At 42.6% G+C, this 27,943-nt stretch overlaps 1 protein-coding gene across 1 annotated transcript in view; it reads left to right on the forward strand.

The window, feature by feature from the left end:
* The first annotated feature begins 305 nt into the window (after positions 1 to 305).
* LOC141100697 (intestinal-type alkaline phosphatase-like) overlaps positions 306 to 27,943 on the forward strand; it is a 62,196-nt gene continuing 34,558 nt past the window's right edge. The window contains exons 1-4 of the mRNA XM_073589332.1: positions 306 to 471; positions 5,354 to 5,470; positions 8,605 to 8,720; positions 25,412 to 25,586. Coding sequence (XP_073445433.1) covers positions 384 to 471; positions 5,354 to 5,470; positions 8,605 to 8,720; positions 25,412 to 25,586 — 496 coding nt within the window. The 5' untranslated portion in view covers positions 306 to 383. The remainder of the gene's footprint in view (positions 472 to 5,353; positions 5,471 to 8,604; positions 8,721 to 25,411; positions 25,587 to 27,943) is intronic.

Genomic DNA, 27,943 nt, shown 5'->3' on the forward strand with positions numbered 1-27,943 from the left:
CAATAGGACTTATGTTCTGCATCTGTTAAATAAATGTATGACTACTACTACCACTATAAAAAAATAAAGTGACTAACTGCTGGAATCAGTGTTTTTGTCATTTCTGTTTGCTGCCCCCAGGTAGAGAAGAAAGCATGACAAGTTCTCTTTAAAGCTTTTCACACAATGACATCTTTTAATTAAGCAATTTGGCACAATTTCCAGAGATAAATCCCTTCAATAAAATATTTCAGAATGGGAGTGCCAATGACTTATCAGTTAAAGATCAGGTTATAAAAAAGAGATTACTCAAGTTGGCATCACATTCTACGTAGACCTGGGAAAAACACTCAGTCCCACTGAAGGATCTGTTCATTTTACAAGTTTGGCAGCTAAGAAGAATCATGAAGAGTAAAACTATGGCTCTTACAAGTGTGAAACTGGGAATATTGATCAGTGTCATGTCCACGACATTCTCTGCTTCCATTCCAGGTGAGAAGGAAACTGTATTCTATTTTATAGCCACCACTTATCATTAGGAACATATATAGTATGGGTTTTAGGCATGGTGGACATATTTTATTATCTACTTTATACAGTTCGCAGTAGTATGCAGCTTAACTACCAAACTTAAAACGGTTTTCTTAACCTCTTCTGCAGGAGCGCACTGCTCCCTTGCTTTTCAACTTCATCTTGCACCCCTGCTTAATTGAAAGTTTGCAATGCAGCATATTGCGCCACTGGTCCAACTCTGTACTTTTTGGTGCTGCAAGCAGATTTGGCCGTATCCAGCTATCTGGACAACTTCAAAGCAACACTTACAATTTCTATTAGAAAGAACGTGTAAGCACTGCGCATGCTAGAATGCAGCAGTGGCCAGTAACCTACTCATTAAGCAGGAAAAAGTGAACAATAAAATTAAAAAATCCTTCTGTTTCTCAGAACAGAGAGGATGTTTAATAACAATTAAAATGCAAAGAGGTTTTTGCAAATTTTTTTTAACCATTTTTAACCATTTATGAGCACAATAATAACCCTTTAATTTAACTAAAGTACTGTGTTAGCTTTACAATTTTTTTTAATTTTAATTTCATCATCAAAAAGGCATAAGTAATTCTCAATGGATCTATGGGAAAAGGTAGTTGAACTGTATAAAACAGGAAAGGGATACAAAAAGATATCCAAGGAATTGATAATGCCAGTCTGCAGCGTTCAAACTGTGACTAACAAATGGAAAATCAGGGGCTCTGTAAATACAATACTACGGTTAGTTAGACCCCAAAAAATTTCTTCCACAATTGCCAGGTAAATTAATTGGGATGCAAAGAAAAACTCACAAATAACATACTGGATGAAATACTGGATTCTCTGAAAACTAGCGATGTGGCTGTTTCAAGATGCACAATAAGGAGGCACTTGAAGAAAAATGGGCTGCATGGTCAAGTTGCCAGAAGAAAGCCATTACTGTGCAAATTCCACAAAGTATCTCACCTACAATACGCAAAACATCACAGAGACAAGCCTTAGAACTTCTGGAACAAGGTAATTTAGAGTGATGAGACCAAAATTTAACTTTTTGGCCACAACCATAAACGTTACATTTGAAGACAGGTCAACAAGGCCTATGATGAAAGGAACACCATTTCTATTGTAAAGCATGTAGGTGGATCGCTGATGTTTTGGGGATGTGTGAGCTACAAAGGCACAGGAAACTTGGTCAAAGTTGAAGGAAAGATGAATGCAGTATGCTATTAGCAAACACTGGAGGCAAATTTGTAATCATCAGCCTGGAACCTGTGCATGGGATGTACTTGGATGTTCCAACATGACAATGATCCAAACCACAAGACTAAATTGACCTGTCATTGGCTACAGCAGAACAAAGTGAAGGTTCTGAAGTGGCCATCTCAGTCTCGTGACTTCAGTATCATTGAGCCATTCATTGGAGATTTCAAGCGCGCAGTTCATGCTAGACAGCCCAGGAATTTACAGGAACTGTAAGCTTTTGCCAAGAAGAGTGGGCAGCTTTACCATCTGAGAAAATAAAGAACCTCATCCACAGCTACCACAAAAGACTTCACGCAGTCATTGATGTTATAGGGGGCAATACATGGTATTTAGAAATGGGGTATGTGAACTTTTGATCAGGGTCATTTGGATGTTTTTAGTTGATATTATGATTTAAAAAGAGAAAACACAGCATTTTGACAATAAATGGATTCACCCAAATCACTAACCATGAGTGGAGAAAAAGTTCTGGTGTTATCATTCATATTCTCTGAAAAAAGGCCAAGAAAGCAAAAATTCTGCTGGGACATGTAAACTGTATGTTACTGATATTTATCCAGTGGCGAAATAAGAAAAAATATGGAATGGTACTTTAAGTATTTTGATACATTTTGAACAAGCATTGCAGGGGCAAGTAACTAACAGGGAAAGTGAATCTATTATATGGTTTTATATGTGCTTTCAGAGGCTGGAAATCAGTACATAGCTAGTCCTGCTCTCAGAAAAGTGGATTCATTCCAGTCTTAAGAATAGCTTGGAATGCTGAATGAAACACTGCACCTAACTGGCCTAGAGATCTGTACAGCTGCTGCTGATGTATTTAGCTCACCAAGTATTGTCTGTGTGTTTTATCTACTGACAAATCATGTAATGTCTTCTCTGCGGTGCGTAAACCACTAATGGAAAGGTTGTTGTGACCATAGCTCTCAATATGGTGGTTAAGTGATTTTCCCACCTGACTGCGTCCCCAATCTGTTGTATATGCACCTATTTTATCACCTCCTCAGATGAGAACGCAGCCAGAGAAGCAACTGATGAAATTGACTGTCACCAGGTCAAAGTATCCAGGTTTCGCTTTTATCTCATTCCATGCTCCCCGCTGTATTGCATTGTTTCTTTTTTAAATCCACCATATGGTATGATTTGGGCGTTTTTATTTAGTACTACTCTTTATAGTCTTTATCGATGGAACTTGGCTCCCCGAATTCCCTGGATTGGTAACTTTTATGTTGCTCTGCAAAATTACCCTATGAACAACGCCCGCTTGTTAAACCATAACAATTATCATTAAGTTAAGAGGCCCATATCTCTGGAACCATAAAAAAATAAACAGCAGAGAGGAGAGCAGGGGGAATAAAACAAAAAAAGTAAAAACAAAGTAATCAAAAAATAAAACAATAGAAAACATAGAAACTTTTCACCTCTTGGTGAATGTTTTCCCAGCAATATACACTCCTGAACGATGATGATGGAACTAGATATTCAGATTTAAGGATGATTTTTATTTTTAATTCAAACTAGAACTGTGCTAATACAGACTGATGTATTTCTCATGCGAGGATCGCATTGCAATCCTCGAATTGACTGTCAGCTCTCCACACCTGAGTGTGACAGCTGCATAGTAATCCATCACGCTCATGTCAGGAGCAGTACCGGCCTGTCCGAAGTTTGTGGTGCAATCCTCACATGAGTTATACGGCCATCTGTCTGTGCCCTTGATATACCTTGTTATACAAATACTGAAATATTAATCTAGTATTAAAGTAGTAATGAGCTCACAAGTAAAAAGCCCCCTATCTCCCCCCTGTCCCCCTCCCACACCCCAACAGTCCATCCTCTCACATGCACCCCTCAGTGCTCTGTACCCCCTACTGCACAATACCCCATCCTCTCACATTCACCCCAGTGACCTGTCTCCCTCCCCCGCAATACCCCCATCCTCTCACATTCACTCCCAGTGACCTGTCCCCCTCCCCACAATACCCCCATCCTCTCACATTCACCCACAATGTTCTGTCCCTCCTTCCCCACAATCCCCCATCCTCTCACATTCACCCCCAGTTCCCTTTCCCCACCTCACAATACCCCAATCCTCTCACATTCACCCCCGTGACATGTCCCCACTGCCTCACAATACCCCTATTCTCTCACATTCACCACCTGTGCCCTGTCCCCGCTGACTCACAACACCCCATCCTCACATTCACCCCCTGTGCCCTGTCCCCCCTGCCTCACAACACCCTCATCCTCTCATATTCACCCCTGTGCCCTGCCCCTCCTGCCTCACAATACCACATTCTCTCACATTCACCCCCTGTGCCCTGTCCCCCTGCCTCACAATACCCCCATCCACTCACATTCACCCCTGTGCACTGTCCCCCCTCCCCCATAATACCCCCATCCTTTCTCACTCACCCCCAGTCCTCTGTACCCCCTCCCCCACAATATCCCCATCCTCTCACATTCACTCCACATGCCCTGTCTCCCCTGCTTCACAATACCCCATTCTCTCACATTCACCCCCGTGCCCTGTCCCCTCTCCCCAACAATACCTCCATCCTCTCACATTCACCCCCAGGGCCCTGTACCCACTCCCCCACAATATCCCCATCCTCTCACATTCACCACCCATGCCCTGTCCCCTTGCTCTATCCCCCCTCCCCACAATACCCCCATCCTCTCACATTCACCCACAGTGCTCTGTCCCCCCTCCCTCACATTACCCCCATCCTCTCACATTCATCCCACAGTGACCATGACTTGCCTAAGCTGAATAAATGTAATAAATTCCATCCCCACTTAAGGATGAAGCTTGCAGGCAGTAACTGAGGCAGGACCAGGAAGTGTCCAGTTTAATGCACACAGAGGGCACTAGGACCCAGTGTGGCTGAGACAATCAGAGCCTGCACTGCAGAAACTGCAGCTGCTGCTGGCCAGCAAGCAGCTCCCCTGGTGAGACAGCAGCACTGTACACTGCACAGACAGGCTCTGCAACCTGCCACTGTGCAGAGTCTGCCAGATTGGGGAGCTGGCATTGTGCTGCTCTCTTCCTGACACATCAGACACGGCCAAATGACAAAAGGGGCCATGTCTCCCAGTGGGCCCCTGCATGTGACTGGCCCCGGGGCAATGGCCCCCTCTGCCCCCCCCTGGAGCTATGCTACTGATTCATACATTGTATCAATGGATAGCAAATTTGGGAGCTATGGTAATGAGGAGATTAGGCAGTTTGTATGCAAGTTTTTAGCAATGCATTAAAATATTTGAAATAATCAATGTCCATTTTGGGTGGAAATTTCAGATTTAAAAATCCTCAGTTTGTATATTTCTCTTCTGGATTTTACCCTTTGCCATGCATATGCTGAAATCCATGATGAATTCGCAGCACAGTTCATGACAAATTCCCATGTAACTCTTTCAGATGTGGATACACCCTAAGTGGTAATTTGCATGAATAACAATTTATTACTTCCATATTGATTAATAGTAATAAAAAATTGTCATATAAAGTATAACACTGCAATGAACTCAATGATAAGAGATAACAGAGAACGTCATTATGATTTCATTCTTTATACTTTTATAGGGGATGAGAACACTATAGAGTTCTGGAATGATAAAATGTCTTCTATGATTAAGGAAGCTGAAAAATTAAAACCAATAAAGCACCGAGCCCGGAATCTGCTTCTCTTCCTAGGAGATGGTGAGATTGTTATATAAGGAAATTAAGCATCAAGCATCATTTTTGTTCCAGACCCTAGACCCCCAGACCTTCCCACAATGCTTAATCTTGTCTCTGTCCACAGAGTATGTTACGCTCCCTTTCTGAAAATTTTGGCTTCTCTTAAGGGCATGTCACACTAAGAGATATCGCTAGCAATATCGCTATAACTAGTGACGTTATAGCGATATCGCTATGTCTGATACTTACCTATGACCGGCTCCCCCGCTGCTTATCGCTGATCGCGCGAGAACAGGCTGGACTGTTTCTCGTCGTCAGCTTCCTGCGGCGCTTCCTGCTGTGACGACGAGCGACGCGTGGAGCTGAGCGGGAGGACGCAGGATCGCCTGGTGTGACAGGTAAGTAGCGACCCCCGTCCCCAGCGATGTCGCTGGTGAGATCTGCCTGTGTGGCAGCTCACTAGCGACCACTTAGCGATGTACCAGCGATCCTGACCGCGTCATATCGCTGGTCGGGATCGCTGGTACATCGCTAAGTGTGACAGTACCTTTAGGCATATTGACAGTTTGTTCCGTTGTAAGGTCTCCCCTTTTCAATGAAGCTCCCAGACATTTAAGACAATGCTGGGGTACTTTGACAATTTTTCCTGGACTCTAGGAGGTATTCCTTTTTTTGGCAGGCTTCCAGATATTTCAAGACAATTTTCAAGTATGTTTGAAGATGATGTGTTGATTGGTTCTCTAGTTATTGAGTAGAACTACTTGGAAAAGTCATTTCTCGTTGCAACTGGTAAAGGAAGAATAGCATGTGAGAGTGAGATATTGCTGTTACACATTGTAATGATCAATATGCAATAACCATATTTGTGTGGGCAGCAGGAGCAGGGGAGCAGCTGTGACCCAGAGCAGTATACAGTATCCTTTTGAATTGACTACCACATTAAAAAATAACGATTTTGCATTTTATTGCATGAAATAAGTATCTGATGCAATAGAAAAGCAGAACTTAATATTTGGTACATAAACCTTTGGTCAGACGTTTCCTGTAGTTGTTGACCAAGTTTGCACACACTGCAGCAAGGATTTTGTCCCACTCCTTGAAACAGATCCTCTCCAAATCTTTCAGGTTACAGGGCTGTCACTGGGCAACATTGAGTTTCAGCTCCTTACAAAGATTTTCTATTGGGTTCAGGTCTGGAGACTGGCTAGTCCACTCCAGGACAAGGATAACATCTGCAAGGAGTTTGTATGTTCTCCCCGTGTTTGCGTGGGTTTCCTCCGGGTACTTCGGTTTCCTCCCACTATCCAAAGATATACTGGTAGGGAATTTAGATTGTGAGCCCCATCGGGGACAGCGAAGGACCTTGAAATGCTTTACAGAGCCACTCCTTAGTTGCCCTGGTTGTGTGTTTTGGGTCCTTGTCATGTTGGAAGACCCAGCTACGAACCATCGTCAATGGAGTTCTATAGCCCTTGATGTCATGTTTAATTCTAGGATCTAGGAGAGCATAGCTCTATAATATGCTGGCTGATGGAACATCTATCTACTAATTAAACCATTTAAATTAAAATGTACGCAAGTTAGCATTATTGATTATTTTAAGTAGATATTTTTACAATTAAAATAATTTGTATGTTGCTGTGTTTGATGTGGACTGGCTGACTGGATAATTTCATTAGCTTAACTAGCATCTTTCTATTGTGAGGGGTTGACTCACTCAGCTGCTTCCAAAGGTAGACAGAGGAACGCTTCATATGGTTAATCACCGGCTGGTTTATTGTGGAACAGCATAAACCATAGCAGGGTTCAGCAAAGTAAATATGGCCTTTCTGGCATAATGGCAAAACAAATAGATAACGTATAGCAAAGTCCATATGTCTGAGGGATTCACCCGCTAAGATCACCATGGGTCTTCAGCTCCACCTGGAGCCACCGTTTGGCCGGGGTCACACTTGCGAGTGCAATGCGAGAAACTTGCGCGAGTCTCTCGCCTCAATACCCGACACTGCTGCCGGCACTCGGGACCAGAGTGTGCAGCTGCATGTCTTTCTATGCAGCTGAACGCTCCGGTCTGAACCATTGGCGCAGTGCCAGATATTGAGGCGAGAGACTCATGCGAGGTTCTCGCATTGCACTTGCAAGTGTGACCCCAGCCTTTGGAGTCTTTCCTCTCCAAACCACAACACAGAAAAAAAACAGTGGCTGTACATTTAACATCCCAGTCACACCCTTGAGGTGGAGATATGGTGAGTAGGCATCCCGCCCATCTCTTACCTACTCACCTACAAACCCATCCCATAACGTGGCTGATTAACTCCTTCAGCACCTAGAATGCTGAAGAGAAACATATGAGTTCTAGATCACAGAAGAAAGCAATCTTCATGACACATATCTCCCCTCATATACCATGCCAGTGACCCTATTACACTATGTTCCAGGTGATTCATAGAGAAGGAGTTTGATGTGGAGTTTTTGGGACTGGTGCTGAAAGTGGGACATAAGTGGATGTTTGAAATTTTGCTCACAAGTAGAGTTGAGCGAAACAGGTCGGTCAGATTCAAAAGTCGCCGACTTTCGCCAAAGTCGGGTTTCATGAAACGAAACCCAACCACAGTGTGAAGTCGGCCATGCGGTCGGCGACCCAAGCGCCAAAGTCGGGTTTCGCCGAATGCTTGCACGTGACTTTTTTCAGCCAATGAGAGAAGCGGAGGTTAGCGTAGTGGGAGCGTAGCTGGAGTGGGAGTGGGAGAAAGAGTGAGAGAGAGGGAGAGGGAGAAGAGAGAGAGAGATTTCACCGCCTCTAGGGTTAAAATTCATGCCAGGTGTGTTTACAGTCCTCCACTCACTGCCGACTTTTCTCCCCATTGACTTGCATTGGGTTTCGTGTTTCACGACTTTTCACGACTTTTCCCTATAGTCGGCCGATTTCGTTCGACTCGACATTTGAGAAAGTCGGGTTTCATGAAACCCGACTCGACCCTAAAAAAGGCAAAGTCGCTCATCTCTACTCACAAGTTGTATAGTTTAAAATTTTAAATACTTAAAGAAAACCAGTTGATAAATAATTATTTAAATTAAAATTATAAGAAAAAAAAAACTCACAAGCAAATGCACCAGAAACAATATCATTGTGTTTTCTACATCTCTCTAAACAGGCATGGGGATGCCCACAGTCACAGCCACTCGAATCTTAAGTGGTCAGCTGGAAGGGAAGTCGGGGGAAGAAAATGAACTCACAATGGATACTTTTCCCTATGTCGGCTTATCCAAGGTTTTCTAGTAAAAATGTTTTTATGTCCGTTTTTGAATTTCATTCTTTTTTGTGCACATTTCCAGTATAAACGATACAGATTCGTTTAGTTTCTGAAATTAAGTAAACTTATCATACAATTAAATTGTCAATGGTATTAGTTGAAGAGTCAAAAATGAAGTTAATAATTCCTCATGCAACAGTTGTCATTAGTTTAAAGAGTAACCATTGTTTTAATATTTATTCCATAAATCAATGGTAAAAAGGAGAAGGTCAGCACACCCATGTTACAAAGATCAAAGCAGAGAAACTTTGCAGTGCTGCAAACATTGGAGAAAAATTCCAGCATCCAGGTCTTCATGAAATCACTAATTATTGTGGAAAAATATTAGAAAAGCCAAAAATTCTTAAAGGGTATCTGTCACCCCATTTTTCGACTATCAGCTGCGCGCACCGCCATCAGGAGCTTATCTACAGCATTCTGTAATGTTGTAGATAAGCCACCAATGTAACCTGAAAGGGAAGAAAAACGAGTTAGATTATACTCACCCAGGGGCGGTCCCGGTCCGGTTTTGGTCCAATGGGTGTCGCGGTCCGATCCGGTGCCTCCCATCTTCTAACAGTGACGTCCTCTTCTTTGCTTCCCGTCGCAGCTTCTGCGCAGGTGCCCTGCAGTGCACAGAAGCCAGACCTCTCTGACCTTTCCTGGCGCCTACGCATAATGTTTGGTTAATATTCATATTCAGAGACGACCTGGTCTGTAGAGAGAAAATCCACTAACACTCATGGTTTAATAATTTCCTCTAATGGTCTCCTCCTCAGAAAGGTTTGCTAACCTGATCAATGCCTTTAATTTTGCAGGGAGTAATCTCTCTGTGTTTTTTCTTTGGAAAGATGTCTCGAGGCTGCAGAACATTTGGATAACAGTTTGTTGGAAAAGTATTGTATGCAGTTCTTTTAGCGGGCTTGTGGTGCAACCCATGTATTGCATATTACGGGCAGCGCACGTAATTAAATATGCCACAAATGTATTATTACAATTAATAAAACTATTTATATTATAATTCTTTACTGTGACACAAGAAGAAACTGTCTGTATGTCTGCAACATGGGCATATCGTGTGCCACATTTAAAGAAACCCTGTGTGTGTAACCAGGTTTTCTTTTAATTTGTCTGTGAGTTAAGAAACTAGCTGGGAGACAATAGGCTCCCTAAAGTTGGAACTTTTTGGCATCAAATCTGACAGGTTGGTAGAGTATTTATTATAATTGTTTGTCCTGATAATGCGTAGGTAAGTTTTGTCTAATAATATTACTTATAATATTGACCTAGGGACTGTAATTGGAAATGAATAAAATATAAATATTTTTATTGAATGTTCAATTTTTTTGGTTGAAAAAGCCTTGTCTGTCTATATTATTCACAATATTATGGGTTTACTGAAGCTTCCAATTAGGATATTTTCTATGTTCAAGTATTTGATCTACCCGTATGAGATCCTGTTGCAATCTCACCTCTGAGGTGAAATTCCTTTGGATCCTGATAAATTCCCCAAATTAGATATTTTGTATAATGCGTTTGGAATGACAGGATGTGGCCATGAGAGTAGAGTTTGTGACTGTGCCTTTTCTATAGGGGGGAGATGGTAATACCCATGGAAAAATCATGAGTTAAAGATATGCCCAAAACGGTTGCTTTGTGTAAAATTAAGGTTCATATCATTATGATTGATATATGAAACTAATTCTTTAGCCAATGTCACAGGGCCATTCAATATCAGTAGCAGATCGTCAATGTAATGACTGCACTGCACCACCTGATATGTGAGGAGAAGTGATTTGATTCTGAGAAAATGTATGTCTCTTCCCATTTGGACATATAAATATCCACAATGGAAGGGGATAATCTTGCTCCCATTGATGCAACAGTGAAAAGAAAAGGGGGAGACAGGGCGCTTCCAATGCGTAGGTCTATATGGAAAGTAGATGAGTGCACACCAAGTGTTAGGCTAACCTGATAGGGTTGTGAGAGTCACAACACCTGTAATCGCATAAAACAGCTGCAGCAGTCTGCACGAGGTCCAAGGACTTGGTACAAAGAGACGGCTGGTAGTGCAATAAGAGACTGCGCTGCTGTGGTAGAATTCAAGATATCTTTATTGCCAACGCGTTTCCTGAGCCAGTCCCAGCTCACTTCATCAGGTCACGTTACAGAAGATCATTGCAGGGGTATATATACATAAAAAAAAAAGGGGGAGGCCCCAAGAATAGTGGGGTGACACGTCAGCATGGATACATATACATGAATCATACAAAACAATAAAACTTTATTACAACCATATTAAAAACGATGTTTAAAATGCCATAAAAAGAGTGTTGGTATAAAAAACGTGATTAAAAAATATAAAGACACGGGGGGATCACGAGGTAAAAGATTAAAAAATGGCTCTGAAGTCCTGGGGTGGATTAGAACTTGCCTCAGAGGATATAACTCATGGTATTAGTCCACTGTGCTACATGTGAAACTGGAAAGTAAGGAGAAAATGGTTAAAATCATGTGTAAATAGCTAAAACTAGTCTCAAATATCTTTTTTCTAGGTGGAGAAAAGAGAAGAACAACAAGAAGAAACTCTCTGGAATAGGTGATATAAAAATGGTTAAAAATTGAGTGTTAAGACTTAATAAAAAAAAAAATGCATACAAAATTTTTTCTTTAAAAAACGAAGATGATGATATAAAGGAATTGAAAGGATAAGATATTAAAACACAGGGTCAAAATAAAATCAATAAAAAACATCATTGATGATATTAAGACCATTGGGCTCAATAGATTTGAGTTTGTAGATCCAAAAAACTTCCTTTCTGCATAGTGATTGAAACCTATTGGGGATGTGGTCTGGTATGTGATCAATGGGATAAATGGTGGCTTTACTGAAATCTCTGGAGTGTGTGGTGTCAAAGTGTCGTGAAAGTCCATGCTTTTGGAAGCCTATTTTGATATTGTGACGGTGTGAATTCATGCGACAATGTAGTGCTTGTGTAGTGCGACCTACATACAATCTGGGACAAGGACAGGAAATGACATATATAACATGAGAGGAATGATAAGTGAGGTGGAATTTGAGGGGAAGTTTTTCAAGTGTAATGGGGTGGACAAACGCAGACGCGCAGTGTGAAATGGTATGACAGCAAACACAATTAGAACGGTGACACTTATAAATCCCTGGTGATGAAATGGTATGGGTAGTAGGCTTCTGGGGTAGAAGTCTACTTGGAGCCAGAATATTCTTTAATGACCTGGCCTTTCGGAAGGTGATAGCAGGTTTGTCTGGAAGGACCCCATTAAGTATGGGGTCCTTCTTAATGATGGGCCATAAATTATTTACAACATCTCTTATCCTGTTCTGTTGTGAACTGAATGTTGTAATAAAATTTGTTCTAAAGAGTTCAGCATCATCTTTCTTTTGTTTAGTCAGAGATTTGCTGAGGAGAATATTCTGGTTAAAATTTTTAAAAACATTATCACATGTAGAACTAATGAGTTTTTTGGGATACCTCTGAGCAAGGAACCTTTCCCTCAGGACCTCGGATTGTGTGTTAAAATCCTCATCATTAGTGCAGTTCTTTCTTATCCTTTGGAACTGATTGTGAGCAATATTAAAAAGCCATTTTTTGTAGTGTCCACTCTTAAAATGTACATAACTATTAGAATCCACCTCTTTAAAAAACGTTTTACTGCAAATCTTGGGATCCCTGATGAAAAATGTGATGTCTAAAAAAATCCATGGACTGATTATTAACATGTGGGGTAAAAGTCAAGCTCCATGGATTATTCTGGATTGAACAAATAAGAGCACCCACATCTAAAACGCCATTGTCCCAGATTAAGAACAGGTCATCAATGTATCTTCTGTATAAAATGATGCCTTTATTAAAAGTCTCATTGGTGATAAAATTTTGTTCAAAGACCCCCATAAAAAGATTTGCATACATAGGTGCTACTCGTGATCCCATAGCGGTCCCACGTGTCTGGTGATAAAATTCCCCCCAAAAAAGTAAAAAAGTTATTATGCAAAATAAAATCCATCCCTTTGTAGATAAAAGCTTTTTGTGCAACAGATAAACGAATGTCTGATAAAAGGAACCTGTTAAAACATTCAAGACCCAACTCATGTTCAATGTTTGTATATAAAGCAGATACATCAAATGAAATAAAATAATAAGAGTCTTTCCATAACACATCATGAACCAGATTAATCAATTCAGTGGAGTCCTTCAGGTGGCTGGGTAACAAGAGAACATGATGTTGCATTATTCGGTCAATAAAAAAGGACAAGTTACTTGTAAGGGACCCTATGCCAGAAATTATGGGTCTACCTGGGGGGTTGGTTGTAGATTTATGTATTTTAGGAAGATGATAAATGAAGGGAGTGGATGGATTTTTATTGACCAGAAATTTCTTCTCTTGATCATTGATGGTTCCTTCAGTAAAAGCTTCATTGATTAAAAGGTTTTAAGCAATGGTGGCGGAAGGGATGGGATTGTGGGGGAGTTTTTCATAAAAATTGGTGTCAGAAAAAATCCTGTAGGATTCCTGTACATAGTCTTTCCTGTCCTGTATTACAATACCACCGCCTTTATCAGCAGATTTGATGATAATATTGCAGTTTTTCTCAAGCTTAGTCAATGCTGCCTGCTCCCTATTAGTAAGATTTTTGTTGATAGAGGTATGCTCCTTATCTAGATCTTTCAACTGGTCTAGAAGTAGATCAGAGAAAGTTTCTAGATGGTGGCCTTTACTTTCCACGGGTAAAAGGTGAATTTGCCTTTCACATCCAAGTGGAAGAAGGAATCAGTAGAATTAACCCCATTAGTGGGAGGAAGAGTTTTTTTTTTATCTCAAAGTGTCTGAGGAGTGTGATTTTCCTGATAAATCTTTGGGTGTCCAAAAACAAATCAAATCCATCACTCCTGGACGTGGGGCAAAAAGACAAACCTTTATTCAGTAGACTGATTTCTTCAGAGGAAAGAACATGGGAGGAAAGGTTGAAGATATTAGATTTAGATTGTGTTAATGATCGTTTTTGCCTTTTTTTCTCAATTCCCTTTCCTCTGCATCCTCTAAAGGATTTTTTCGTTTTTGTTGGACCTTTTGAAAAAAATGGGTTATGTTGTTTTTTTTGGGGTGTTTTCTGTGCAGGATTCAGTGCTGCAGGTAAAAAAGAGACAGCAACTGAAGAGCCTGCAGTGGAGTTGTCTATTACAATTTTTTCAGGAATGGTAGAAGGTAAGGTCTCATCAGTGGGATGGATAGAGAGATCCAAGAGGTCTGGAGTGTCAGGAAAAGCTTCAGGTTCCTGACAATCAAGGACTGTTAGAGCAGATGTGGTAGGGGTAGGAGAGGGACAGGGAGAATTAAAGAAGGGGAGTGGGAAGGAAGCAGATTTCCTTCCATCATTGATAAGGTTCACCACTTCAGTAGTGCTGGTTAGATCCATAGTTGGGAAAAAAACATTATTAGAGGCAGTTTCTTGAAAGGAACTAATATTTGCACTCATTAATTCAGATAGAGTGGGTTTGGATTTGGGAGCAGGTTTGGCATTTTGATTTAGTAGTGCAGGGGGTTCTCTGGATCTGTTCCTATGCTGAGGAACATTCCTCCCTCTGTTACTATTAGTGAATACCCTCCCAGAGCCTCTATCAGAGGGTCCCCTGTGTGAGGTGGGGTAGGAGTTTGGTTTTCTAAGCTGTCTTGGAGCTTGGGGGATGGTAGGGGAATCCCTATCATCCTCATGATCTTCAGGTGCAGAGCAGGGATCCTCCCTGTCCCTATTGAGTTTTTTAGATTTCTTCAAAATAAGTTCATGTTCTAGTTTTAGAGCAGATGTAGAGATGCTAGACTTGATCTTCCTGAATAAGGGATGACTGTCAAAATTCTGGAGTTGAGAATATATTTCCAAAACATTCTGGGCAGCAGCCTCAGCTAAGAGAGCTCTTTTTTTGCATAAGCAGGCTAAAAGTCTCTGCATACAGTCTTTTTGTATGTTGTTCCAGGTTACTGAAAATTCATGAAAGGAAGTTTTTTGGATCTACAAACTCAAATCTATTGAGCCCAATGGTCTTAATATCATCAATGATGTTTTTTATTGATTTTATTTTGACCCTGTGTTTTAATATCTTATCCTTTAAATTCCTTTATATCATCATCTTCATTTTTTAAAGAAAAAATTTTTTATGCATTTTTTTTTTCACCCATGAATTTTTTTTTTTTAATTAAGTCTTAACACTCAATTTTTAACCATTTTTATATCACCTATTCGATAGAGTTTCTTCTTGTTGTTATTTTCTTTTCTCCACCTAGAAAAAAGATATTTGAGACTAGTTTTAGCTATTTACACATGATTTTAACCATTTTCTCCTTACTGTCCAGTTTCACATGTAGCATAGTGGACTAATACCATGAGTTATATCCTCTGAGGCAAGTTCTAATCCACCCCAGGACTTGAGAGCCATTTTTTAATCTTTTACCTCGTGATCCCCCCCGTGTCTTTTTATTTTTTAATCACGTTTTTTATACCAACACTCTTTTTATGGCATTTTAAACATCGTTTTTAATATGGTTGTAATAAAGTTTTATTGTTTTGTATGATTCATGTATATGTATCCATGCTGACATGTCACCCCACTATTCTTGGCGCCTCCCCCTTTTTTTTCATGTATATATACCCCTGCAATGATCTTCTGTAACATGCCCTGATGAAGTGAGCTGGGACTGGCTCAGGAAACGCGTTGGCAATAAAGATATCTTGAATTCTACCACAGCAGCGCAGTCTCTTATTGCACTACCAGGCTTCTCATTGATGCAACAGTGTGATGCAGCAGCAAAAAAGGCAAACACAGTTGTAGGATGTATTAAGAGAAGCATAGATTCTAGATCACGTGAAGAAATTATCCCCCTCTACTACTCCTTGGTCAGGCCGCATCTGGAATACTGTGTCCAGTTCTAGTCACCACACTTTAAAAAAGACATTGAAAAACTGGAGCAAGTTCAGAGACGAGCTGCCAGAATGGTGAGCGGACTGCAACGTATGTCCTAAGAGGAACGGTTAACCCCTTCACATGCACCGTACAGGTACTGCTCATGTCTTCCTCCGTTTGATGTGGGCTCCGGTGCTGGGACAACATCTTTACCGGCACATGTCAACTGTTTTGAACAGCTGACATGTGCACCTAACAGCCGCAGGTGGAATCGCGATCCACCAGCGGCTGTTAACCTGTCAATCTCTAACAGCAGCATTTAATGTGATCGCGCCGGAACCATGTCACTAATTCCTCCCATTGGTGCCCGTGTCACATGACCATGATGGGTTGGCATGACAACCCGGGGTCTGCAGGAGACCCCTGTGGCTATCATTGCCGGATTGCTATGAACGCTGCCTAGAACTGAGCCCTGAGAAACCCCAACAGTAAGGGTAAGGGGAGGAAGAAAAGCCAGCCAAAGATACAGTGTCCGAGCAGTCAGAGAGGTAGGAAGAAAAAGAAGAGAGAGCAAAATCCTATAGAGCAGAACATACTGAGGAGGAGCTGATGATCCACAGTATCAAATGCTGCAGAGAGATTCAGGAGAACTAGCAAGGAGTAGTGACATTAGATTGAGCTGTTAGTAGATCTTTAGAGACTTTAGTAAGGGCAGTTTTATTTGAGTGTAAGGATCAGAAACCAGATTGAAAAGGGTCAAGAAGAGCATTATCTGAAAGATAATGTATTTGACGGGAGTGGACCAAACGTTCCAGGAGTTTAGAGATGAAGGGAAGATTAGAGACAGATCTGTAATTAGCAGCACAGTTCTGTTCAAGGGATGCTTTTTTAAGTTTTGGCTGTATGCTGTCATGTTTAAAGGAGGAAGGAAAGATACTAGATGAGAGCAAAAGATTAAATATTTTAGTTGGGTGAGTGGTTTCAGCTGGGAAAGGGGCTGAAGGAGATGTGAGGGAATAGGGTCACTGGTTTAGGTAGTAGGTCGAGAAGATGCAGAAAGCCTGGTAACTGAAGTGCATGAAGGAAAAGAACGCATGATATTAGTGTATTGTGAGAAACTTTCCTGTCCCTATATGATAAATTTTTTATATGAAATAATTGGTCAGATTGTAAGCGCTTAGGTGAGTGGTGGGGGCTTGCATTCTTGGACCGAGGAGGGAATGAAAAGTGTCAAAGAGTCCTTTAGGATTGTTAGATAGTGGGGTGATGAGTGTGGTGAAGTAGATTTGTTTCGAGATTCGAGAGGTGAAGGACAAAGATATATGTTTTAAGCATAAACTTATAATGGATGAAATCTTCGGCCAGATTAGAGTTTCTGCACAGATGTTTGGCACACCTGGAGTAGCACTGTACAAGACGTGTTTGGGTTGCTGCCATCTCTGTACAGAGTTGTTTTATGTCTAGGATGTGCAGCTTCATTCAGGGCACTTTGTTGTGTTTTATAATAATGTTTCAACGCAGAGTCGTGATATGAGAGAATGGATATTGGGGCCAATGATGCAAATTCTTCACAAGATTGTTGGTATTATTGGCACATATATTACTATAGATGTGGTAAGTGACAATGTCATGAGCAGTATTCCAGTACTTGACAGAGAATGAAAGGTTGTGGTCAGAGAACAGAAGAGGGGAGTTAGTAAAATCATGCACTAAGCAGAGCCGGGAGAAGATTAGATCCAGTGCATTCCAGTCTTCATGTAGTGGAGTTAGTAAGTTGTGAAAGACTGATAAAGGAAATTAGAGATAAAAGCTGAGTGGTGGATGGGGAGAAGGGATCACTAATGTTAAAGTCCCCCATGATGAGAGTGGGAATGTTACAGTATAGAAAGTTTGGAAATCAGGTGGCAAAGTAATCTAGGAGCTGACGGGAGGGGCTCGGACAGGGGTGGATTAAGGGTAGCCAGGGCCCCGGGCTGTTCAAACTCTGTGGCCCCCCCGATCATGTGACGGGGTCATGTGATGGGGTCATGCGACTGGGTCATGGAGGTCAGTGCCCAGAGATGGTTTACATAATGAGGACAAGCCACGGGCAAACAATAGCCACAGAAGAAATGGACATCTAATCCGAAAAATGCCGCACTTCTGCCAGGCGGCTGCTGCATCACCAGGTCATTAATATCGCAGGGAGAAGACGATGGGAGAAGGAATCCCCACACCAAAGAGGCATTTCACTTCGCCAGCAGACAAATCAATGACTGAAGCCTGGAACTCTGTGAGCAGTGTCACAATCAGTGGCCACAGACAAGATCTGCTAGCCACATGGAGAATACAGCTGGCCCATCAACCCATCACCCCAGAAGCCATCACAGACTTGTACTGGGGATGAGCGATGTGCATGGATCTATAGATCTGGGGGATCTCCTCCAGAACCAGAGACCATTGTGCTCCCGGGAGATCAGTGCCTGGTAACATACATGACAGGGGCATGTGGCCCCACAGGACAGGGAGCAGGGGTATCACAGGGACAGGGGGTCCCACAGGACAGGGAACAGGGGCAGGGGGTGCCACAGGACAGGGAGCAGGGGTATCACAGGGGCAGGGGGTGCCACAGGACAGGAGGCAGGGGCATCACAAGGGAAGGGGGTGCCACAGGACAGGGAGCAGGGGCATCACAGGGGAAGGAGGTGCCACAGGACAGGGAGCAGGGGCATCACAGGGGAAGGGGGTGCCACAGGACAGGGAGCAGGGGAATCACAGGGGAAAGAGGTGCCACAGGACAGGGAGCAGGGGCATCACAGGGGAAAGAGGTGCCACAGGACAGGGAGCAGGGGCATCACAGGGGAAGGGGGTGCCACAGGACAGAGCAGGAGCATCACAGGGGCAGGGGGTGCCACAGGACAGGGAGCAGGGGAATCAGAGTGATAGGGGGTCCCACAGGACAGGGGACAGGGGCATCACAAGGGCAGGTGGCCCCATGAGGTAGGAGATAGGGGGTCCCATGGGGCAAAGGGTTCCACAGGACAGGGGGCAGGCAGCACCACATCCCAATGCTCCTCTGTGCCCCCCACTCTGCACTTGCACTGCCCGGGGCATCACCCGCCACTGGCACTACTACATGGCTGGCAGCAGGTTCAGCACAGTTTGTGTCACCAGAGCGAAGCTTGTCCTCCAGGGCCCTGCTCACACTGACAAGTGCGGGCCACACTTTTACCTGTGGACAGGTGTCCCTCTGACCTTCCAGCACCATTCCTGAACTCGTTACCTTGGCAGTTCCGGCAGTCCAGTTCTTGTTCCATTGCCATTGCCTTTCTGGCTCGGTGTCAGGCAGCCACCCTCTTCCTCCCTCCCCCGGGCTACGGGGCATGACATCACCGCTGCACAAGAGCCACCTCTCTCATGCCGTCTGTCGGCTCAATCTGTGGGGTGCAGGAAACGGGTGATGTCACTGGGAGGGGGAGGAGCGGGGGCGAGGGGGTGAGCAGAGGGCAGACGCGCTGGTCACGTGATGTGTGTGTACGTCTCTCTGCTTGTGAATGTGTCAGGTGCTGCTGGGGAGGAAGCAGACGGGTCGGCGCGTCCTCTCACTAACCGCTTGTGCCAGTGGCGGATTATAATGGGGCAATGTATGAAAACATGCATTTGGAAGTCGTCTTGCTACACTTGTAAGGAGAGCTTTAAACTAGAACAACATGAGAACGGAAGCAAAAGACCAGAAAAAGCCATACACCTGACAAATGCTATCGAGAACTCTGCTATTACAAGTGGAAAGGAAGAACAAAGACAAAAGAATCTAATTAATAAAAATATTGGAGAAAGAGAAGCCAATCGCAAAATAAAATGTTTCTATACTAATGCACAAAGCATGGGCAACAAGGAGATTTGGAACTACTAACTCAGGAAAAGAAATATGATGTCATTGGAATCACTGAAACTTGGTGGGACAATACACATGACTGGAATACAAGACTAGAAGGATACAACTTATTTGCAAGAAACAGACTTGATAAACGCGGAGGAGGAGGTGTCGCATTGTATGTTAGAAACGCGTATATCTGCACAGAGATTGAAGCTTCAGAGACTGGGTGTTCTGTGGAAACTGTTTGGGTAAGAATACAAGGACAGAACAATGGAAAGGACACCATTTTAGGCATTTACTACAGGCCGCCTGTGCAAGCTGAAGATATGGATGAACTCTTTATGCATCAAATGGCCAAGTTCTCCAAAAAATATGACATAGTTGTCATGGGAGATTTCAACTATCCAGACATTTGTTGGGAATCTCTCTCAGGCAAAACTAACAGGTCAAGGAAATTCTTATCCTTTCTTGCTGACAACTTTATCTTCCAAAAAGTAGGGGAGAAAACAAGGGGAACTGCTACCTTGGATCTAATCCTCATAAACAGGGAGGAAATGGTTGAGGAGGTAAAAGTGGCTGGGACCCTAGGAGGTAGCGACCATGCTATTTTAGAATTTTGGATGACTAGAGGAGGAAGACCTGTGAAGACTCAGACGTCAAGGTTAGATTTCAGAAAGGCAGATTTTAAGGGATTCAGAAAGATAATTGGAGGGATCCAATGGCTGGATATTCTTAAAGACAAAAATGTCCAGGAAGGATGGGAAATCTTGAAAAATGAAATTCTCAAAGCACAATTGTTAACAATTCCGAAAAGAGGGAAGAATAGGAAGCATTTAAAGAAACCAGGATGGATAAACACAGAACTTAAGCACATGCTAAAAAGAAAGAAAAAAATGTTTATAAAATGGAAAGAGGGAGGCATATCTAAAGAAGAATATAATGCTGTCTGCAGAACCTGCAGGGCACAAATCAGATTATCTAAAGCTGACAATGAATTGAGGCTTGCAAGAGATGTCAAAAGCAATAATAAAGGATTTTGGGGATATGTCAAAAGTAAAAGAAAAGTCAAAGATGCTATTGGATTTTTACAGGATGAAAATGATGAAATGGTAAGACAGGGTGTTGAGAAGGCCGAACTTTTAAATTCCTATTTTGCATCTGTTTTCTCTCAGAAAGGAAATGTAACATCAACTGTTCTTCACTGTCCTATTAAAGGAATAGAAGAATCCAGGATATCTATAAACAGAAAGATAGGGAGGAAACACTTAGCTAACCTAAATGAATTCAAGTCACCAGGTCCAGATGAATTACACCCCTGAGTACTGAAGGAGATAGCAGAAGAAATTTTTGAACCCCTCTCCATAATCTTTGAAAATTCATGGAGAACAGGAGAAGTCCCAGAAGACTGGAGAAGAGCAAATGTTGTTCCTATCTTCAAAAAGGGGAAGAAGGTGGACCCAGGCAACTATAGGCCGGTGAGTCTGACTTCTATACCAGGAAAGATCTTTGAACAAATTATTAAACAACATGTATGTCAGTACCTGGATAAGAATGAAGTGATTAAACAGAGTCAGCATGGGTTTGTAACTAATAAGTCATGTCAGACTAACTTAATTTCCTTCTATGACAGAATCACTGATTGGGTGGATCAGGGAAATGCTGTAGATATAGTATATCCTGACTTCAGCAAAGCATTTGACAAAGTATCTCACACAATCCTTATTGAAAAAATGGCTAAGTACGGAATGGACAAGGCAACTGTAAGGTGGATTCATAACTGGCTTAGTGATCGGACCCAAAGAGTGGTCGTAAATGGCTGTACATCCAGTTGGAAGAATGTCTCAAGTGGGGAACCACAGGGCTCTGTCCTGGGCCCTGTATTGTTCAACAACTTTATCAACGATTTAGATGAAGGAATTGAGGGTAAACTGATTACATTTGCTGATGACACAAAGCTAGGAAGGATAGCTAATACTAGAGAAGAGAGAGAGAGGATTCAAAAAGATATAAATAAACTGGAGCAGTGGGCAGCAACTAACAGAATGGTTTTTAACAGGGAAAAATGCAAAGTACTACATCTGGGCAATAAAAATGAAAAAAGCATATACAAAATGGGAGGAATAGGGCTAAGCAACAGCACATGTGAAAAAGACTTGGGTATACTAATAGATCACAGACTGAATGTGAGTCAATGGTGTGATGCAGCATCGAAAAAGGCAAATGCAATTCTAGGATGTATTAACAGAAGCATACAGTCTAGATCACGTGAAGTCATTATTTCCCTATACTCCTCTTTGGTCAGACCTCATCTGGAATATTGTGTCCAGTTTTGGGCACCACATTTTAAAAAAGACATCAACAAACTGGAGCAAGTTCAGAAAAGAGCGACCAGAATGGTGACCGGTCTGCAAACCCTGTCTTATGAGGAAAGGTTGCAGGATTTGGGAATGTTTAGTTTGCAAAAGAGAAGACTGAGAGGAGACTTAATAGCTGTCTTCAAATATCTAAAGGGCTGTCACATTGTAGAAGGATCATCTTTATTCTCATTTGCACAAGGAAAGACTAGAAGCAATGGGATGAAACTGAATGGGAGGAGACACAGATTAGATATTAGAAAAACTTTTTGACAGTTAGAGTGATCAATGAGTGGAACAGGCTGCCACAAGAAGTGGTGAGTTCTCCTTCAATGGAAGTCTTCAAACAGAGGCTGGACAGACATCTGACTGGGATGATTTCGCGAATCGTGCTTTGAGCAGGGGGTTGGACCAGATGGCCCAGGAGGTCCCTTCCAACTCTACGATTCTATGATTCTAATTTACCCTGGGCTGGTGGGCCCCCCCACACCACTGGGCCCTGGGCTACCGCCCAGATTGACCTCATTATAATCCGCCACTGGGCTCGGAGGGTGATATACTACTGCCACTCATAGGCAGAATGGCTGGAAAAGTCTGACAGTGAGGACCTCAAAAGAATAAATGAGGTTACTGGGGGGATAACCTGAAAGGAACATTTTGTTGAAAGAAGCAGACCAACACCTAAACCTGGTCTGTTCTTAGGTCTGGGGTTGTGGGAAAAATGTAGGTCACCATACAAGAGAGCAGCAGCGTCGGTGGTGTGAGACTATTGGATCCAGATTTCAGTTATTGCCAGAAGGTTAAGAAAATTTGAAAGAAAAAAGTCATGGATGTAAGAGACTTTGTCACAGGCTGACCGTGCGTTCCAGAGGGCACAGTTGAAAGAGACAGAAGACATGTAAAAATATTAATGAGATTTGTAGGTTTTCCAAGTGTAGCAGGGAAGAAGTTAAGAATCATAGAATCAAAGAGTTGGAAGGGATCCCCTGAGCTCAAAGCAGGATTAGCTAATCATCCCAGACAGATGTCTATCCAGCCTCTGTTTGAAGACTTCTATTGAAGGAGAACTCTCCACCTCCCGTGGCAGCCTGTTACACTCATTGATCACTCTAACTGTCAAAATGTTTTTTCTAATATCTAATCTGTGTCTCCTCCCATTCAGTTTCATCCCATTGCTTCTAGTCTTTCCTTGTGCAAATGAGAATAAAGATGATCATTCTACAATGTGACATCCCTTGAGATATTTGCAGACAGCTTTTAAGTCTCCTCTCAGTCTTCTCTTCTGCAAGCTAAACATTCCCAAATCCTGCAACCTTTCCTCATAAGACAGGGTTTGCAGACCGGTCACCATTCTGGCTGCTCTTTTCTGAACTTGCCCCAGTTTGTTGATGTCTTTTTTAAAATGTGGCGCCCAAAACTGGATACAGTATTCCAGATGAGGTCTGACCAAAAAGGAGTAGATGGCAATAATGACTTCACGTGATCTAGACTGTATGCTTCTGTTAATACATCCTAGAATTGCATTTGCCTTTTTTGCTGCTGCATCACACTGTTGACTCATATTCAGTCTGTGATCTATTAGTATACCCAAGTCTTTTTCACATGTGCTGCTGCTTAGCCCTATTCCTCCCATTCTGTATATGCTTTTTTCATTTTTATTGCCCAGATGTAGTACTTTGCATTTTTCCCTGTTAAAAACCATTCTGTTAGATGCTGCCCACTGCTCCAATTTATTTATATATTTTTGAATCCTCTCTCTCTTCTCTAGTATTAGCTATCCCTCCTATCTGTGTGTCATCAGCAAATTTAATCAGTTTACCCTCAATTCCTTCATCTAAATCGTTGATAAAGATGTTGCACAATACAGGGCCCAGGACAGAGTCCTGTGGTACCCCACCTGAGACATTCTTCCAACTGGATGTGCAGCCATTTACGACCACTCTTTGGGTCCGATCACTAAGCCAGTTATGGATCCACCTAACAGTTGCCTTGTCCATTCCGTACTTAGCCATTTTTTCAATAAGGATTGTGTGAGATGCTTTGTCAAATGCTTTGCTGAAGTCAAGATATACTATATCTACAGCATTTCCCTGATCCACCCAATCAGTGAAATTCTGTCACAGAAGGAAATTAAGTTAGTCTGACATGACTTATTAGCTACAAACCCATGCTGATTCTGTTTAATCACTTCATTCTTATCCAGGTACTTACATATATGTTTTTTAATAATTTGTTCAAAGATCTTTCCTGGTAGAGAAGTCAGACTCACCGGCCTATAGTTGTCTGGGTCCACCTTCTTCCCCTTTTTGAAGATAGGAACAACATTTGCTCTTCTCCAGTCTTCTGGGACTTCTCCTGTTCTTCAAGAATTTTCAAAGATTATGGAGAGGGGTTCAAAAATTTCTTCTGCTATCTCCTTCAGTACTCTGGCGTGTAATTCAACTGGACCTGGTGACTTGAATTAATTTAGGTTAGCTAAGTGTTTCCTCACTATCTTTCTGTTTATATATCTGGATTCTTCTTTTCCCTTAATAGGACAGTGAAGAACAGTTGATGTTACATTTCCTTTCTGAGAGAAAACAGATGCAAAATAGGAATTTAAAAGTTCGGCCTTCTCAACATCCTGTCTTACCATTTCATCGTTTTCATCCTGTAAAAATCCTATAGCATCTTTGCCTTTTCTTTTACTTTTGACTTATCCCCAAAATCCTTTATTATTGCTTTTGACGTCTCTTGCAAGCCTCAATTCATTGTCAGCTTTAATAATCTGATTTGTGCCCTGCAAGTTCTGCAGACAGCATTATATTCTTCTTTAGATATGCCTCCCTCTTTCCATTTTATAAACATTGCTTTCTTCCTTTTTAGCATGTGCTTAAGTTTTGTGTTCATCCATCCTGGTTTCCTTAAATGCTTCCTATTCTTCCCTCTTTTCGGAATTGTTAACAATTGTGCTTTGAGAATTTCATTTTTCAAGATTTCCCATCCTTCCTGGACATTTTTGTTCTTAAGGATATCCAGCCATTGGATCCCTCCAATTCTCTTTCTGAACTTACTACTACAAGGAGGGACGAGGATAGGAGGAGAAAAGAGAGAATGAGCAGATGTTTAAGATATTTGTGGCGGCTTCTCTTGTGTTGCATGGTTGGAGTGAATGGATCTGTGCGGTTTAAGAATGTGGAAAAAGCGTGACAGCTGTACATAGGAGATGAGAGGACAGACTGGCTGATATGGATTGTGTGCACAGAGTGTGTGAAATGGTGGTAGATATGAGTGAACTCAGCAGCTAGAGCATACGTAACACAAATACATAGGGTGGATACATTTTGCATTAGGAAAGAATTGGGCACCAGTTTGTTTGAATGTCTTCTTTATTTATCTGATAGGTCTGGCAGATATTGTAGAAACGACTCCCACATCCACTGATCAGAAAATGATGACATATCCTATTGATATACTGTACCATTGTTTTGGATGATGGAATGGCTTACTTTGTAAAATACATTTTTTGACATTTATTTCCACAGACATACAATATAGATCGCCAAGTTCCTGACAGTGCAGGGACAGCAACAGCATATCTGTGTGGAGTGAAAGGAAACTATGGAACCTCAGGATTAACGGCTGCTGCTAAACGATCTGACTGTGGGACTCAAGCTGGGAATGAGGTTGAGTCAGTACTAAAGAGAGCTAAGGCAGCAGGTACATAAAGTATGAGAAACGTTAGCATTAAATGGGCACTTTATATGGAATCTATAATTTGATTTGTGCTGCTCAAGCCTCAGAAAGAAAAGGACATAAAGCCAAAAAATCCAGAAAACTGCCATACTTACCACAGGTCACAAGACTAATGCAGGTTGCATCTAGGCTTTCTCATAAAGATAGAGCCAGCTAAAGTGCAATATACCGAAGAAACAACCATTCCACACCTACCTTAGCTAGGGGGTTGTCTAGTATTATAAATGTACATGTATAGGATGTTACGCTGTCTCTGTGTACTCACCCGGCCACCGCTCCCACGCCGCAGCCTCCCGTCGCCCGACATCCACGGAAGTTGCCTCTGTTTGGTGCGTGGCCGGCGGCGTCCCTGCATGCAATGCGCATGCGCTATAGGCCGCGGCCGCGCCTCCCTCCTGCTTCTTGTGCTCCGGCTATGCCCTGACCTGGAAGCACCTCCCTGACCAATGGCAGAAGACAGGAGCATATCAGGCTGCTTCCCCCTGAGGGAGGTGCCTGATTGTTGTGTTTCCTAGCACACTGGGCCTCGCTTCATCGTGTGCTCTTTGCTCCTGCAGTTCCGTTCTCGTCTGCTTGCCGCAGCAGCCTCTCAGTCCTGCTACCCGTGTTCCTTGCTGTCTTCCGCAGTCCTGCCTCCGGTGTTCCTGTTCCATCCTACTCCAGTCCTGCCGTCCTACTCCAGTCCTGCCTCCGGTGTTCCTGTTCCATCCTACTCCAGTCCTGCCTCCAGTGTTCCTGTTCATCCTGCTCCAGTCCTGCCGTCCTACTCTAGTCCAGCCTCCAGTGTTCCTGTTCCATACTACTCCAGTTCTGCCGTCCTACTCAAGTCCTGCCTCCGGTGTTCCTGTTCCATCCTTCTCCAGTCCTTCCGTCCTCCTCTAATCCTTTCTCCTGTGTTCCTACTCCTGTCATCCCTCCTCGTCCCAGTCTACTGTCTCACTCCATTTCTACCTCCTGGTTCCAGCTCTGTTCTGTCATCTATACTTCAGTCCCACAGTCCTACAGTCCTACTCCGGTCCATCCTGAGCCACCCCTCTCGGTACTGGCTACCGTGGTACTCAAACCCCTGGGCCTGCTCCTAACGGTCCCTGGATAGGGGTCAGTTCCACCTGGCAGCTCGCCTGGGGCCCCTTGGTGCCACGGTCCAGAGGGTCCACTCCTGGAGTTTCCGGCTCCAGACTACCCATGCTAACATAGGGCATATATGGGGCACCTCCTGCACTGCATTAGTAAAGTGACCTTGTATTTGTACGTTTTTCTGTGTTGCTCAAACCACCGCCAAAATGAATCAGAGTCTGGCTGCACAACTGCAGTCAGGTTTGTTTTTACCTAAAATGCCGTGGCATTTCAGGGAAAATAAAATTTAAAAAGCCAGCTGGGAATATTGGGAGAGACCTGACTAGTCCATCAAACCCGAGGTCGGCTTCTCCCCGCCCCATTCCAGGTTTCTCTACAGGTCTCTCCCATATACAGTGGGGGGAATAAATATTTGATCCCTTGATGATTTTGTAAGTTTGCCCACTAACAAAGACATGAACAGTCTCTATAATTTTAAAGGTAGGTTAATTTCAATATTGAGAGATAGAATATCAGAAATAAAATCCAAAAAATTACATTGTATAAATTATATAAATTTATTTACATTTTTCAGTGAGAAATAAGTATTTGATCCCCTACCAACCAATAAGAGCTCTTGCTCCTACAGACCAGTTAGACACTCCTAATCAACTAGCTGCCTGCGTTAAAGACAGCTGTATTACATAGTCACATTTATAAAAGACTCCTGTCCACAGACTCAATTAATCAGTCAGACTCTAACCTCTACATCATGGGCAAGACCAAAGAGCTTTCGAAGGATGTCAGAGACAAGACCATAGACCTGCACAAAGCTGGAATGGGCTACAAAACCATACGCAAGGCACTGGGTGAGAGGAAGAGATCTGTTGGTGCAATACTAAGATAATGGAAGAAATACAAAATGACTGTCAATCGACACCGAGCTGGGGCACCATGCAAAATTTCACCTCGTAGGCTATCCTTGATCATGAGGATGGTGAGAGATCAGCCTAAAACTACATGGGGGAACTTAATAATGAACTCAAGGCAGCTGGGATAACAGTCACTAAGAAAACCATTGCTGACACATTACGCCGTAAAGGTTTAAAATCCTGCAGTGCCCGCAAGGTCCCCCTGCTCAAGAAGGCACATGTGCAGGCCCGTCTGAAGTTTGTCAATGAATACTTGGATTATTCTGTGAGTAATTGGGAGAAAGTGCTTTGGCATTAACTCAACTCGCCATGCTTGGAGGAAGAGAAATGCTG

The sequence above is a fragment of the Dendrobates tinctorius genome, unplaced genomic scaffold (assembly GCF_039654945.1).
Source record: "Dendrobates tinctorius isolate UK_male_01 unplaced genomic scaffold, ASM3965494v1 ptg000107l, whole genome shotgun sequence".
Taxonomy (NCBI): Eukaryota; Metazoa; Chordata; class Amphibia; order Anura; family Dendrobatidae; genus Dendrobates; species Dendrobates tinctorius.